Source organism: Antechinus flavipes, chromosome 1, assembly GCF_016432865.1.
Source record: "Antechinus flavipes isolate AdamAnt ecotype Samford, QLD, Australia chromosome 1, AdamAnt_v2, whole genome shotgun sequence".
In the NCBI taxonomy this organism is placed as follows: Eukaryota; Metazoa; Chordata; class Mammalia; order Dasyuromorphia; family Dasyuridae; genus Antechinus; species Antechinus flavipes.
In genome coordinates, this window is record NC_067398.1 from 563998851 (window position 1) to 564014801 (window position 15951).

The 15951-nt window shown below is 36.5% G+C and overlaps 1 protein-coding gene and 1 long non-coding RNA gene across 2 annotated transcripts in view; one reads left to right on the forward strand and one right to left on the reverse strand.

The window, feature by feature from the left end:
- SLC22A23 (solute carrier family 22 member 23) overlaps positions 1-15951 on the forward strand; it is a 265206-nt gene that overhangs the window by 214594 nt on the left and 34661 nt on the right. Inside the window, exon 5 of the mRNA XM_051970757.1 lies at positions 7312-7439. Coding sequence (XP_051826717.1) covers positions 7312-7439 — 128 coding nt within the window. The remainder of the gene's footprint in view (positions 1-7311; positions 7440-15951) is intronic.
- Positions 1-15951, reverse strand: part of LOC127544227 (uncharacterized) — a 55976-nt gene that overhangs the window by 23985 nt on the left and 16040 nt on the right. The gene's annotated exons all lie outside the window — the stretch shown is intronic.

Here is a 15951-nt window from a genome sequence, read left to right on the forward strand (position 1 = left end):
TTACTTACCCAGACACGTAGCTAATAAGTAGCAGAGTTGTAGCTCAAACCTAACCTAAATCTAGTGACTCAGAATTCATTGTTCTTTGCCCAAAAGGGACTAAACTAAATTACTTGTACTTTCACCCAGCAATACCAAGACTAAGCCTCTATCCCCAAAGTGATGAAAAAAAGAGGGGAAAGGATTCAGCTGTTAAAAAATATATTTTTTGCAATTCATTTTGTAGGTATAAAGAATTAGAAAGTAAGCGTTTCCCTCAATTGAGAGAACAGCTAACCAGATTATGATACATGAATTAATATAATTTTATTGTGCTATAAGAAATGCTAAAATGTATTAATTCAGAGAAACTGAGAAAACATGTATAAACCAATTCAGAATAAAGTAAACTGAGACAAGAGAACAATATATACAATTACAATATAAATTTATACAATAACAATAACATTGCAAAAACAAAAAACTTTGAAAAATATAAGAACACTAATCAATGAAATGCCCGCCATGATTCCAGAAGACTTTTTGAATCTTCCTCAATCCTGACAGAGAGATGAAGGACTCAAGCTATACTATGAGACATACATTTTGGGATATGGCCACTGTCAAATTGTGGTTTGGGATTTGTTTGGTTTTTTTAACAATATATATTTTTACAGGTTTTTTTGGTAGATGAAATGGGAAAATATATGCTAGATAATAGTAGATTCATGACTAATAATTAAATAGCCTAACCCTAGAAATGCTGATTTAATGTTGATCTGTGGGAAGGTTTCTAGTGATACCCCGCAGGGTTCTATCCTTGAATCTGGTTTTCAGTATTTTTGTCAATAACTTGGATAAAATTATGTAATTATTTAATGAACTTAATTCAAGACATAGGTGAACTATTTTTCAAATTTGTAGATGATACAGTAGAATAGATAAAATGTGAGACCTGCAGTTAAGAAGACCTGAGTTCAAATGTGACCTCAGATATTTACCAGCCATATGACTGGGCAAGTCAGTTAACCTCTATTTGCCTCAGTTTCCTCATCTGTAAAATGTAGCTAATAATAGTACCTACCCTCAGGCTTGTTGATACAATCAAAAGAGATAATAATTTATAAAATGTTTAGTGTAGTACCTAGAACATAGTAAGCTCTATTTAAATGTTAGCTATAGCTGTTAAATAAATAAAAGTGTGCTAAGAACACACTAGATGAGAAAAATCAAATAATTTCAACAGGATTGAACAGGATAATTTGTGTCATTGGCCTTTTGTCTAGCTAGTTAAGCCTGAATACCTCTTTTCAGAATAGAGTTTATAAATAATTGAAGGAAATGCTAAATTTCAATTAGAGTTTTTTCTTCTCTAAGTTTATGGATTCCAGGTTAGGAATCCCTAGGTCAAAATAAGATGAGAATTAATAAGCCTATATATAATATCTTCCCTTATGTATAGTGAATTAATAGCATAAAAATAGAATCATAGTGCTATGGGAAAAAATTCTTTTTTTGGAGTAAAAAAAGTTGTATTTGAATCCCAACTTTGCCATTTACTATCTGTATGACCTTAGAACTTCCATCTGCCCAACAAGGATTTATTAAGGCACTCTTCAGGAAGACAGAATGACATGAAATAGAAGGCAAGCTAGTTTTGGAACCAAGAAGTCATGGATTCAAGTTGTGACCGGCACATACTAGCTGTGTGATCTCAATAAAATCACCTAAACTTTCAGTTTCCCCAAGAAACCACAGGAGACTACGTGTTGCTGGTCAGAGATCTGTTTTGGTACAGAGTGTTTCCTCCCTGGGAGCTCCATCCATCAATGAAATCACAAGTCTGTACTCTTCTTCCTCATTTTCCCTAAAGCAGTTATCTTTAACTATTTAAGAAGCTGTCACGTAAAAAAGGAATTAGATTCCTTTCCTGCTTTGTGTAGCTTGATTCTGTTCATATTCTAAGACTTCAGGCCTGCTTTTTAATTTACCTACTGTATTGCATTATGAACCTATCAGGAGAGATTTCATTAAGGCTGCATAATGTGGCCCTGTGGCATATCATTGCAATCTCAAGCATCCTGAGATTACTTTAAGGCCAACAGTTCACTGATTGCTTCCAGTTATACAGGAGGGTTAAATACCACAGAGGGTAGTAATACAGGGATAATTACCAGCTGCAAAAATACCATGAGCTGCACGGAGTCCACAAAGAGAGGCTCCACAACACAGTATATGAGGCGGATGGTTTAAACAGTGTGAGTCAACCCACACTGGACAAGAGTGACCTTGGTGACCATTTTGCTGCTGGTCAAAGAGATTATTCATCTGGAAGATAGAGGAATACTGATAGAATGTGTATCCCAAAGTCACAACTAAATGAAGGATATTTTTCAAAACATTTTCTCCAGCCTCTGAAGTTCTTCGGGGACCACTTGGGGAAGGAGAAGTAATTTGCTCATGCATGACTCTTTCCAGAGAGTGTTCAATTACTTTTCTCTTACTTTTTCTACTACTCAGGGACTGGTGATAAACTCATTGTTTTAGTCAGGATTCTTAGATGTGGTTTTAAAAAAAAAAAGATTAGTCATACTTTGATTTGCTAATTGAGAGGGGAGGATGGAGCACAGTCAATTCATACTGTGCAGGATATGCTAGCTAGTATTTATATAGTATTTACACAGCAAAGCATTTTTTACATTTATTTTTATCTTAGAATCTAAAACAAAAGCAGACCATAGGAATCATCTTTTCCAACCTGTCCATTTTAAACATGAGGAAAGTCTGAAGCCCAGAATGCCAGAGTTCAGATTGATAGTAAATAACTCGGCTGGGATTTGAACCTGGATTTTCTAACTCCCAGTCCAGGATGCTCTCCTTTTGTTGAATGTGGACTCTAGTGTCAAAGTGCTGTCCCTGTTTCTTGGTCTCTTTTTCTTACCAAGAATAGAACACAACTTGAGAATGGACATAATTGAGAATAACTATTAGCAGCTCTAGCCTGCAATACAAAACTATCCCAACCAGAGCTTGGCAACATGAGAACCTAGCATTCCATTAGGCTAGAGGAATTTGAACAGCAGAATGTAGGCATGTTGAGGGAATCTGTATGGAGGAGGGAGGGAATGAAACATCCCCCTGTGCCAAGTTGAGAAAATCTGACACTTCCCAAGAGGCTGCTTTGTGTTTTTTAAGATGCTTCTCTCTCCCTGAATCAGGAATCAAAATTGTCCAACACTACGCATGCTGTGTAATTTTTTTTTCTTTTGGTCAATAAAGCTTTTGGAAAGAAGCCTTCCAATTGATTTTAGAAATGGTGATATTCCATTCTTTCCCCAGATTTTCCCCCTCTGTTTAGCCAGTTCTATCTACTTCACTGGAAGCTCTCCAAAGAAGTAAGTTATAGAATTTTGGATGTAGAATTGGGGGAAACTCAAAGGCCATCAAACTCCACCCCCTCATTTTGCATATGAGAAAACTGAAACACAAAGAAATTGTGACTTGACCAAGCTTATACAAATGTCTGTCATGATTATTATTAGACACATATTATATTAATATTATTTTATATATCATATTATTATAATTATTATTATATATTATATATCAGATTATGTATCTGAGGTAGGATTAGAGCTCAGGTCCTCCTAACTACAACTTTGACTCTCTCCTCACTATACCTCAATATACCAATGCGTTATTTCAGTCTTAAGTAGAAGAATCCTTTTCCTTTACCATTCTTTCCTTCATTTATCTGCATCTCTATGCTTGATTCCATTCCCTTAACGAGTGCTGAAATACTGCATGCAGAGTGTCAGTAATAATAATTAATAATAATGATAATTCCTACTCATAATTCTCAAAAGTTTACAAAGTGTTTCCCCCACAGAGGACATTCAGTGAGGCAGGCCTTGGAGATATCATAAGCATTATTTCTATTTTACAGATGGAAAACTGAGACTCAGAGAGGGACTTGCCAAGGTACAGACAATCAGGGTCAGACTCAGCATTGGCACCCATGTTTCCTGATAGTAAATTCAGCATTCTTCCTATTGCACTAAACTTCTTGAAGGAATCATTCTATAAATAAACCTTTTTATGTACTATGCTGCCATATTTTAGAAATCTGTTAGAATTACCAGACTCCTGTTTGTTAGAGATATTTTTAAAAGAATTCATTCCTTGGGTACAAGGTAAGATTTGTTGTTTTTTTTTTTCCCTATTTTGAGAGTCTGTGATACAATAAATTATAGAATCATTCAGTGCAAATTTCTTTCTCCATCTTTTTCCCTCACTGCTGAGAAAAAGCATGATATAGAAGTCAGTCCACTGAATTTGGAGTTAGAAAGATCTGGATCCAAATTCCATGTCATATTCACACAGTTAGCTGTGTGACCCTGGGCAAGATATCATACAATTTTCTTATGCATAAAATGAGATTGTTGGATTCAGTACTCCCCTTCAGCTCCATATTCATGGCACTATTCAATCCACATATCAGGAAAATGCTCTAAGTGTGATATATCTGGAATTCAGCAGTGTTTGACCGAGTCTGTTATGATAGCCACACAAACAAGATGGAGAAATGGGGCCTGGAAAGTATGGAAATGAACTGGTTGAACAGTTGAATCCAAAGAGTTAATTGCATGTTAATATGGAGGAAAGGGTCCCTAGTGAATCATTGGGATCTCTGTCCTCAGCTTCACTCTGGCCTATATTTTTATCATGGCTTAAATTGAGTCACAGACTGCATCCTTATCAAATTTTCAGATGACATGAAACTAACTGTCAAGGATATTTCACATGTGGGATGACAGAATTAGGATCCAAAAGAATCTCAACTAGCTGAAAGAATGGGGAGATGGATTTTAATAGTAATAAATGTAAAGATTTTTATTTAAGTTTAGAAATCAGTTATATAAATATAGAATTAGGGAGATATTGCTTGATATTAATTCCTATGAAAAAGACATCAAAGGATTTTGATACACTGCCAGTTTATCCAGAGTTAACACTATGATATGATTATCCCCAGAAAACTTATCTGATCTTGGAGTGTATCTTAGTCATTCAATAAATATTTATTAAGTGCCTAATATGTTCCAACACTGTGCTAAGACTTGAGGATGCAAAGAAAGGCAAAAGACAGTCCCTGCTTTTTGATAGAGAATGCAAACACATAAAAAAAGACAAAAAGGAAGAGATAGTACACACATGGGAAGTGAAGCACAGAGAAGTGAAGCCAGGTAAGAAATGACGAGACGGCTCTCCTCTATTCCTTGAATAGAGAATATGGAAGACCTCCATCCTCTGCTGTCTGAAAGAGAAGGGGGCCCTAGAAATAAAGAAAACTGACAAAGTCCAATTTTTATACTTTAAATGATCCTGTAGGAAGGTCCAGAGAATTATAATAACATCCAAAGGCAATATAATCAAGTGGTCTCTGTGCTTGGTCCCTAAGAATAGGAAAAGCAATCTTCTCACTCATCCGATATCCAGGGTCTCCAGAGGAAATAACTGAGCAATGAGAGAATGTAAAACCATTTCATGTGAGCATTTTTGGAAGGAAAGGACAATATTTAGGCTAGAGCGATTTTCTAGGCAGAATAAGTGTCTTGATTTATTTGAAGGTCTATCAACGGCAAGAAGCATTAGACTTAATTCTGCTTGGCTACATAAGACAGAAGTAAGACCATTGAATAAAAACTACAGAAATGCAGATTTCAGTTTAACATTAGGAGCAAATCTCTTAAAAATTACTGAAAAGAAATGGAGTGAGGTCTCTTTTAAGGAAATGAATTCCCTGCCATTGATGAAAGGGGATTTTATGAAAGGGATTCATGAAGCTAGATTGCTCAGTGGATAAAGCATTAGACCCAGAGTCAGAATTCTGAGTTCAAATCCAGATTCAAACAGTTTCTAATTTTGTGATTCTCTCTCTACCTTAGTTTCTTCAACTATAAGTAGAAATATTAATAATAATAAGTAGAAATAATTATAATAATACCTATTTCAAGGTTTTTATAAGAATCAAATGAGATAGTAGACACTTAACATTTGTTTCTTTTCTTCTTTCCTTCTTGATTGGGTAGAGGATAAGAGTTTGTGAGAAATTCTAAGACTCCGTGAGTTTTAGGATCATAGACTGTTAGAGCTGGTGTGGAGTTCAGAAATCTTCTCATCTAAACTTTCTTTCTTCTAATTATATCAAAGAGAAAAGAGCCCCCAAGAACATACAAAGCCAAGACTAGAATCCAGAATTAAAGATTCCCCATCTGAAGTTCATTCTCCTTTATCATAAATGAGGGGTGTGCGTGTGTGTGTTGGTGTTCTATAAACACACATAGACATATATATATATGTAAAATACCCTAAATATATACTTGAATATGTATATTTGGATAAGTAAACTGGATGTGAAATTTAAGAGATAAGTTCCCACCCTTGGACTTAAAAAATCAACTTCAGTAGCACAAGCTACAAAGAAGGATATTAATGGATTACAAGCTCCATATGAGTCAATAATGCAATAAAAGGAACCAAAAATTAATTTAATTATGCTCTGCCTTAATTGAAGCATGGTTTCAAAAGGAATGGAGTGATAATCCTGTTCTATTCAGCCCTGTTGAGACCATACCTAGAGTGTTTCATTCAGTTCTAGGTCCCTGATTTTAGGAAAAGCTTTGGCAAGCTGAGGAAAGCTAAATATAGGGATAAAGGAATTAGATTGTGATTGGAGGGTCAGTTGAAGCTTCCAGTAAAATCTATAGTAAAGAAGAGTGAGAGGAACACATCAGCTGTTTTCAATGAAGTATCTGAAGGGTTGTCACAAGGAAGAGGAATTATATTTGATGTGTTTAGCCTGACAAGTCAGAATTAAGATTAATGGATAGAAGATTCATGAAGGGAAGAATTCTCAACAAATAGAATCATCCAAAAATGGAATAGGCTACCTCAGGAGGTTGTGATTTCCTTGTCCCTGGAGTTCTTTGGGTAAGGGTTAAAATAGATTGCCTCTGAGATAGGGTATGTCCACAGTTGGTAAAATATAGATTATTTATTTGCTACATGCTTCTTCATTCTCACAATCTTCTTAAGTATTCCTTTTCCCAAAGATTGAAATAATACATACTTTACCTATTGAGGAGAAATAAAATAATCATATGCAATTTATCAGAAGCCACACCCCAACCCCAGGTGTGATTCCAAACATAGAGTAAGACCCTGTCATTGCCCAGGAAGCTCAAAGTTTGAAAGCTTAATTGTGTCTTTTGTATTTTGAGCACCACAGGAACTTGAAAAATTTCACTAACAGGTCTTATATCTTTGAAGTATTTTCCCAGAGTCCCTCCGGTGGCTAATGGCCACACAGCAGTTTGAACCAGCAAAGAAGTTGATCCTTCACTTCACACAGAAAAACCGTATGAATCCTGAGAATGATATCAAAGGAGTGATGCCGGGTGAGTATACTCACTGCCCAGGGGGGCAGCTGTGCCCTGGAGTCTTGGGAAAGCAGGAGCATCTCTGGGCAGCCTGAAAGGCCAGAACTCAACATCCCAACAGTCCCTAGATTTCCATTTATTGGTCTGTTTTTTTAAGTAGCTTCCATTGTCAGCTCAGTATTCTCATTTTATTTGGCCTGGATCTGTTGAAATAATAAGTGTTCACCCACGCAACCTGAAAGTGGGTTAAAATCCTCCCAAATTGTGGTGGTCAGTAGATACTGATTGGATGTCCTAATGTAAGAAACTGACTCTGCAGCAAAAAAAAAAAAAAAAAAAGTTTCAGAAAATTAATAGCTTAGTATATATAGATTTATTTTCAGATAGAGTATTGTACAGAAGATAGATGTAAAATCTTTGGCCTACAACCTGTTGAGTCTTGTCTTGTTGCTACTATTTTAGCTACCTCTGACTATAAGTGTATCTCAGAATTTCATCTTTGGCCTTCTCTTTTCCCCTTAAATGTAGCCTCCTGAGATTATTCATAGTATTTTTTATTGTAACCATTTGGGTAGCCAAAAAACTGGAAACAGTGTTCTATTTTGTTGCCTCCTCTTCCTTTCTGGCACCTCTGCATTCCTTATTTCCAAACCAGAGGTTCCTTAAATACAGACCAGGAATCATGTCATGGGAAAATCTGTGAGGTCAAAGCTATTTTCATAATAATATTTATAATTTTTAATTTCAAATATGGTTAATATGGATAGGTATAATCCACAAATGAAAGCTTTTTAGGGATGGGGTGATAGAGGATAAAGGAGTACATCGTTAATAATTTTTTAGTGGATAAAGGGGTCCAGAGACCAAAAAGTTTGACAACTATTGACCTAAACCAATGCCTGAAAATAAGACCCTGGGTCTACTCTGGTCTTAATTTTACATCAGTGTTTTACCAGCTATGTAACCAGTTGTAAACTTGTCATAATATACAATTTAGAATCATAGATTTAGAAAAAGGAATTCAGAGGTCATTTAGTCTAAGCCTTCTCATTTTATGGTGAGGAAACTTGGTAACTTGTCAAGGTCACACAAGCAAAATTTGAACATTGTTCCTCTGTCCCCAGAGCTAGAATTCTTTTTGAAATCTAACCTCTGACCTACTGAATCTAAGAGAATATAGATATTGCCGATGAGTCCTAATGACATAAAAACTATATTTTAAATGACAAAAAACCCCAAATGCCTTGCCTTCCTTTTGAGAAGCAGATTAGTACAAAGGAAGGAACACTAAATTTGGAGAGAGAAGAACTTAATTTAAATCCTGGATTTACTATTAACTTTAGATGTCACCATGTATAAATTGTTTAGCCATTTGGGGCTTTAATCCCACTTCTGTATGAAGAAATTGGGCTCAATAATTTCTGAGGTCCTTCCAACTTCTGAATCTCTGAGTTTATGATCATTCCTGGGTGAGATTTAAAGATATCAGACAACTCAGGCAATCAGTAATAATTTAGGGGAATCCACTTCAAATGCTCTAGCCTTTCTGGAATGGGGGTATGTGAGTGAATAGTAATAAAAAATTCATTTGATTCTTAAGGAGTCAAGTGGAATCCCTTGTGTGTTGTATACAATAAGAGGTCTGAGAGAATGAAGGAGGAATAGTACTGACTTCATAAAGTCAGTGTCTTTTTCTTTATCTCTATAGTGCTTAACACAGTGCCTGGCATATAGTAGGGACATGATAGTTACTTGTTGGTTGATGAATTGATTCTTAAGGAATCTGGGCTGGGTAATCACAAAGATCCCTTCCAGTTCTGGGATTCTGTTCATTCAACAAGCATTTATTTACAAAAGAACCAACTCTATGTGGACTGCTGTGTGAGATATGCTGACAGAATATAAACTTTAGATAAGATATAATGTCGCTGATTTTATGCAAAAAATAAGCCTCAAAAAAGCTAAAGTAGTTGAATTTTCTCATGGTTTATTCAGAAGGTAAGTAGGAGTGATGAGGGGCGAATGTATGTATCTACATGGGTATGTACAGCAGTGCTCCTGGGATTTTGGAAATATGTGAGCATCTGTCTCTAGTACCTTCTGGTAGCAACCTGCTCATTTGGATAATCAAGAACTGAAAACAGTATTTTGTTTTCCATTGAGATCTATTTGCCTTCTCCTCATTTCCAAGGAGTTCTTGCTAAAAATCAAGCACTTAATCTGTTATAAGAACCAACTCCACTAGCTCTAAGAAAATGGCATTCTTTTTGGACTTTGATTAGATTGACTTAAGACTTGAAAAAAAATTCCCTTTGGGGTGTTTGCTTAATTAAATTATCACACCCCACTTACTGTTCAGATTTAAAAAAAAAAAAATCTTTTTCCCCTTTGATCTTAATTGTGCCAGTATATTTTCCTCTTTTTATTGTAAGAAAGTGGTATCATGACTTTTTTCCCTTGTGATTGTTGCTCACATTTATTTATATTCAGATGTTGCAAGAAGAAGCTTGAGAGAAAAAGTATCTTTGCATGTGTGACTTATGAAAAGGGAACAAAAGATGTATATCTCATTTGAAGAAGGAAGCATGGTATTTCAGTATTGGCTCAGGAAGATTTCATATTCCACACTGGTTTATCGATCTCTCTTTGCCCACCAGCTGTCAGTCAGCATTGTCATTTGCGCCATTTCAACATTTTATTGCCTTGCTTTGTGGGGAAAGAGCACATCTGTTTTACCTTTTAAACAGCTGCTCATTCTAGCTTTCTTTCTTTTACCTAGGTTTCTTTTCTAATTCTAAACTGTCTCTCAATAGCTCACACTGAATACTGTTGTGAAATGTTAGAAGAATGTTTGTCATGTGGAAACCATCAGAGAGAACCCAAATAATTGTGTAGCCAGTTGTGTTGACCATTGTCTGACATTGTGTGTGTACACATATACAAACATATATGTATGGACCTCAGCCTTGGAATATTTCTTTACTGTGGATTTATAATGCACAAATAATGCAAAAAGGAAAACCAGGGACTCAATGTTTTTAGTCTTCTGTGTTTCTCTGGTTTTGCTAAATTCCCATGGACTTCCTCTGAGAACCTGTCTGATTTATTTTTGAACATTTCAAACCAGTTCCTTGAGTTTGCATTGTGACTAAATCATCATATGTCCAACATTATTGCCACAACATGTGTACATGTTTCACCTGACTGCTAAAATGTCAATGTGAAGTTTTCTACTGCAATTCTTGTTAAGGGCTTTGCTTGTTCCAGGCACAATCATGTAGACTATAATCAAGTATCATGACAAAGACTAGCTATGTGGCTAGATAGCCATTCATTCTGCGGTTTGGTGGATGTCTGTAGACATTCAGGATGGGCATATTGAGGGAAAATGGGAAAGAAGAACAGTATTGGCCCAAATATCAAATGGTTTGGGTGGATTTTTAAGATTGAGGTCCATATGGTTGCTAACTACTTCTTGCTTCCAAAGAAGTCCTGTTCTGCCATTTAATTACTTGTATTTCTAAATCTAGAGTTGAGGGGGTGAGGGGTTGGAGGAAGCCAATAATTCTTTGAGTTTACTTATGAATGTGGGTTTGGGTTTTTTTATGTTCAGTGCCTCAAGGAAGGACATAAAAACGGATTATTTCCTACAGAGTCTAAAAATCCATTAGTCTATGAGCCTGAAATGCCTTAAAGACTTTTGGGAAAAAGATATGACTCTTGTGGTATACTTTCAAAAGAACTGTGATGGTTCCTCCCAGGCCTTATCTTGAGTGGACTGCAGCTGCTTTCTCCCCTCTGGCCACATCAGGGGACAACTGGCTGGCGGTCTTACCACCTAGTCCTTCAGGCCCTGGACAGATCCCATGCTTCCCTCTGGAGCATTCTCAGGTAAGCCCTTTCCTAAGAGCCACGATGTCCTTCTCAAGCCAATAGTGTGCTCTGGGGCATCCCTGAAGCAAGGCAAACAGATAGCCCAGCTAGAGCAGTTGGACTAGGACAAGAACTAGATCCTTCCATTGCCTTGGTTCCTTCCAAGCAATAAAGATTCAGAATTGCACAGTGATGCTGGGAAGAGGGAAGGAAACAGAAATAACTTATGTCCCCTAAAATACAAAAATAGTACACATAGTAGGACAAGAGACCATGCTAGAAAAATGGATATGCTGTCCTCCTTACCCAAAACAGCCTCAGCTTTGTAGAAAGGGAGTTCAATTTTGTTTTGTTTTTTCCTGGTGACTCTAAATCAAGTTATTTTCTGTTGTGTGTATAAAATGGAAGGGAAAGCATGAAGCAGGGAGGTAGTTTCAGGTTTTTCACTGAAGTTTTTAGAAACTGTTACCTTTAGCACTTTTAACACTGAGCATCCTAGAAAAGCCCTTATTTTCTTATGAAGTCAAGTGAAAAACCTAATTCTCTAGATACTGAGTTGTTTCAGTGGCACAAAGGATACAGAACTTGTGGATTTCCCTACTACCCTTCTCCTATCCCCATCAGGAAAAAAGTTTGACTCCAAGAAAATACATAAATTATGATCTTAGAAGATGGTAATGTAGGTGTTGAAGGGCCTTAATATGATACCAGTGGCCCCGGAAAGATAAATAACTTGAAAATTATGTTTGGGCTTGTTTGGCTCCTTCTATTGACTACTTACATAATCCTAAATTTAGCATTTCTGGGTGCTTTTGCTAACAACAACAACAAATTATAACATCAATGTACTAAGCATTCCTTAAGTACCTACTGTGTGCAAAGTACAATGCTAGAGACTGAAGACACAAAGATATATATATATATATGTATGTGGGTGTGGGTGTGTGTACATAAACACAATGCACATACATGTATGTGTATATATATGTATATATGTATGCATGCATATTTTTTATTTTATACACATACACACACACCTCTCAATAAGCTTAGATTTTGGTAGTAAGGAGATTGGGGTAAGTGCAGGAAAGTACTAGGAGAAATTTGAGGTAGGAAAGATAACTTTCAGCTGAGAATCAAAATACTGTTTTTGCTTTAACAAAATGAGAGAAAGGACAAATATGATGCTATTTACACTGCCCCTTTGTCTCTATCTCTCTGATTCTATCTTTCTGTCTCTCCATCTTTCTCTATCTTTTCATTTCTCTCTGTCTCTCTTTCTGTTTCTTTTTCTCTTTTTCTCTGTCTCTCTCCATCTCTCTCTCTTCATTTCTCTCTATTTCTCCATCTCCATCTCCTGCACTGTCTCTCCATCTCTGTCTCTCCATTTCTCTATCTCTTCATCTTTCTCTTTCTCCATCTCTCTCTCTATCTCTCTCTGTGTCTGTCTGTCTGTCTGTCTGTCTCTCACTCTATTTTTTTCTCTCTCCCTCTCTGTCTTTTTCTCCTCCCTCCTTTCTTTCTCTCTTAGACACACACACACACACACACACACACACACACACACTTCAGCCCTTCAGGGCTCTTTGAGTGTGGTTCTGTGAGTTTTTCTTCCACCAATAAAAATTGTGACCATTCTACAGCTTGGGAGATGGCCTTCCAGAGTTGACCAATAGCAGCTGTGGCCTGAGAAATTCACTCCTCAGCAGATAGAGTCTGTCCCTTGCCCCAGTCTGGCATAGTCTTCAAAACCAAGGTTATTTCCACACTGTGATAAGGCATCAGAGGATGAATTTAGTCAAAGTTACATATACTAATAATACATACACAAATATTTATCTTTCCACCTTAACCTTACATTCTAAAATCACTTGAGAAAAACTCTATGGCATAATAGAAAGACTTTTGGCTTTGGATCCCAAGAATCTGAATTTGGATCCCCACTGTATTACTTACTAGATAGCATAATCTTGAGCAAACCCTCTTACCTTTCTAGGGCCTAGTTTACTCATCAATAAAATGAAGGAATTAGTCCTCATCCACTTCTAAATTTCTAGTCTTTTGAATAAAACAAGAATTATCTTTTACTCAAGGAAGGGAAATCAACCATAGTCCTCTTTGTTTTCCACATGGATGAAGAAATTTTAGGATTCCAAGATTAGGAAATGTTGCTATTGAAGTTGAGAAGTGGAATGGGATAGTGAGTGAAAGCAGCTCTGGGTTTAGGAGCCTAGAGATCTAGGTTTCTGGCCTTGCTCTGTCCCTTGCTAGCTGCAGGATTGGATGACTCGGGACAAATTAATTCTCTTTCTCAAGCCTCAGCGCCTTTATCTGTAATTTATCTGTAATGAGAGTTGGAAGATTCCTTTCCATCTCTGCCATGATTTTATGATTCTATAATATGTGGGAGTTTATTATAGAATTTTGCAGATATATGTATCTGATGTTAATATTTTCTACTACCAAAACACTAACTGCTCTGAAGGAGATCATATTTTATTTAACAAGGTTCATCTAAACTATTCAATCTGATTCATTAAATTAGCCTTATTTTGCTGTGGGGGAAAAACAAGAGCTGAGAAGTAAAGCATCTCTCTCAGGGCTGGAAAGAATCCATGGAAGAAGGTCATAAAATTCTTTCTATATTAATGTGAAATGTGGGGAATTTCTAGAAACTCAGACAGCAAGTTTACAGGTGTACCCCCACTTTTTTCCTGCACAAGGACATAGGAAAAAAGTCCTCCTTTTCTGCTTGAATGCTGATTCAAATAATTTTTAATGAAAAAAAAAGAAAATCCTCATCCTCATTGTTATAAGTATACATATATTTGGGCATACATATATCAGTATACATATTTTTTCCCCCCAAGCTTCAACTCATGGGATTGTTTGACACTCCCATGCCATTGAATGATGTCTGAGAGGTAGATAAGCTATTAGTGTGACTTTAGAACACACAGTGAGTGGAAGGGAAGGGAGTAAGGTTTTTCTCTGAAAGAAACATTTGCTTTGAATTTGATTCTGAAGCATTATCAGAAGCATTTGATGTGGCAATACAACAATAGTCAGGCTAAACATGAGAAACTGGAGGCTGCTTTTTTGTTGTTCAGTTGTGTCCAGTTTCTCATAACCTCATTTGGTTTTTCTTGGCAAGATACTGGAGTGGTTTGCCATTTCCTTCCCTGGATCATTTTACAGATGAGTAAACTAAGGCAAATGGCATTAAATGACTTGCCCAGGGTCACACAGCTAGAAAGTGTCTGAGGCCAGATTTGACCCTAGGAAGATGAGTCTTCCTGACTTCAGGCCTTATGCTCTATTCAATGTGCCATCTAGCTCCTGCTTCTCTCTAAGACAATTCTGTTTCCAAATGAATAATCATAGTTGCCATCTAAATGCTAAGGGCTCCTCAGTACTGTAAGTTTTCCCCACCACTACCACTCTTTATTTTCCCCCACCCCGGTTTTATTTTTGTTATTGTTGTTGTTTTATTCTTGACCTAAAAGATTTGAAGGGGGCATGGCTCAGCAGTACAAGATGTCACAAGATGGGCTGTGTGGGAAGGAAGGTTGAACAACTTTGTCTTTGCATTTCTGAATGTGTTAAGTTGATAGCAGAGAAGGCTGAGAGAGTTTGTTCCTTACTCTATAATTGGCAAATCAACACCTAGGCTATGAGAAAAGAACTTCTTTATCTTAGGAAGGAAGGAAGGAAGGAAGGAAGGAAGAAAGGAAGGAAGGAAGGAAGGACCATACTCATTTGGAATTGCTATTAGATTGTCTATTTCACAAGAAAATTGGTCTAATTATCCTATCCAGTAATCATTTATTAAACACCTGGTAGGACAAAATGAGAAACAATCCCTTCCCTCAAGGAGCTTGCATTCTACTGGGTGAAGAAGATGCTGGATTTAGATTGAGCCTTGCAGGAAGTCAGGAAGCCTCAAAGGTAATGGTAAGAAGGGAATAGGTATCCCAGAGTTGTATTGCTCAACCTGATCACCTACTTTGTTCCATTGCCTTGACTTTGGGTAACTTTCTCCTGTTTCTGTGATCAAATCAATCCTCAAAATGTGAAAATCTGCCACCATTGCAATTTAGCAAATGTCACAACGTGCTCATTGTGTACAAGGTTCTGTGCTAGATTCTGGAAAGATTTTATTTAAGCATATTTACTATACTTAAGAACCCCAGTGCAGGAATATAGGACACAAATGCAAATAATTTTAATACAAGTTAGAAAATTTTTAATGACAAACAAAATCATCTGATAGATTCTGGGAGGAAGGAATCATTTCTGTTTAAGATAGGTATAAGGAAGAATTATCTAGAAAGGTTTCTTGGAAAAAATAATACTTGAATTAGATCTCAAAGGTGAAGATGGATGTCAACTTGTCAATAGATACAGTTTTGAGGATGGGAGGAGTTGATTTCAAACAGGGGGATACCAAAGCATAGATATAGGAGAGGAAATGAAGATTTGTTCAATTTAAATGGATCATTTAACTGATCCATTTATGGATATGGATATGGATATTAACTGATAATGTCATAATTTTACAATCCCCACATTCATTTATGAGATCCCATATGAGGTTGTGAACCATAGTTTAAGAAGCTGAGTTAAAGAATTTAAATTTTAAATGGATTTTAAATGA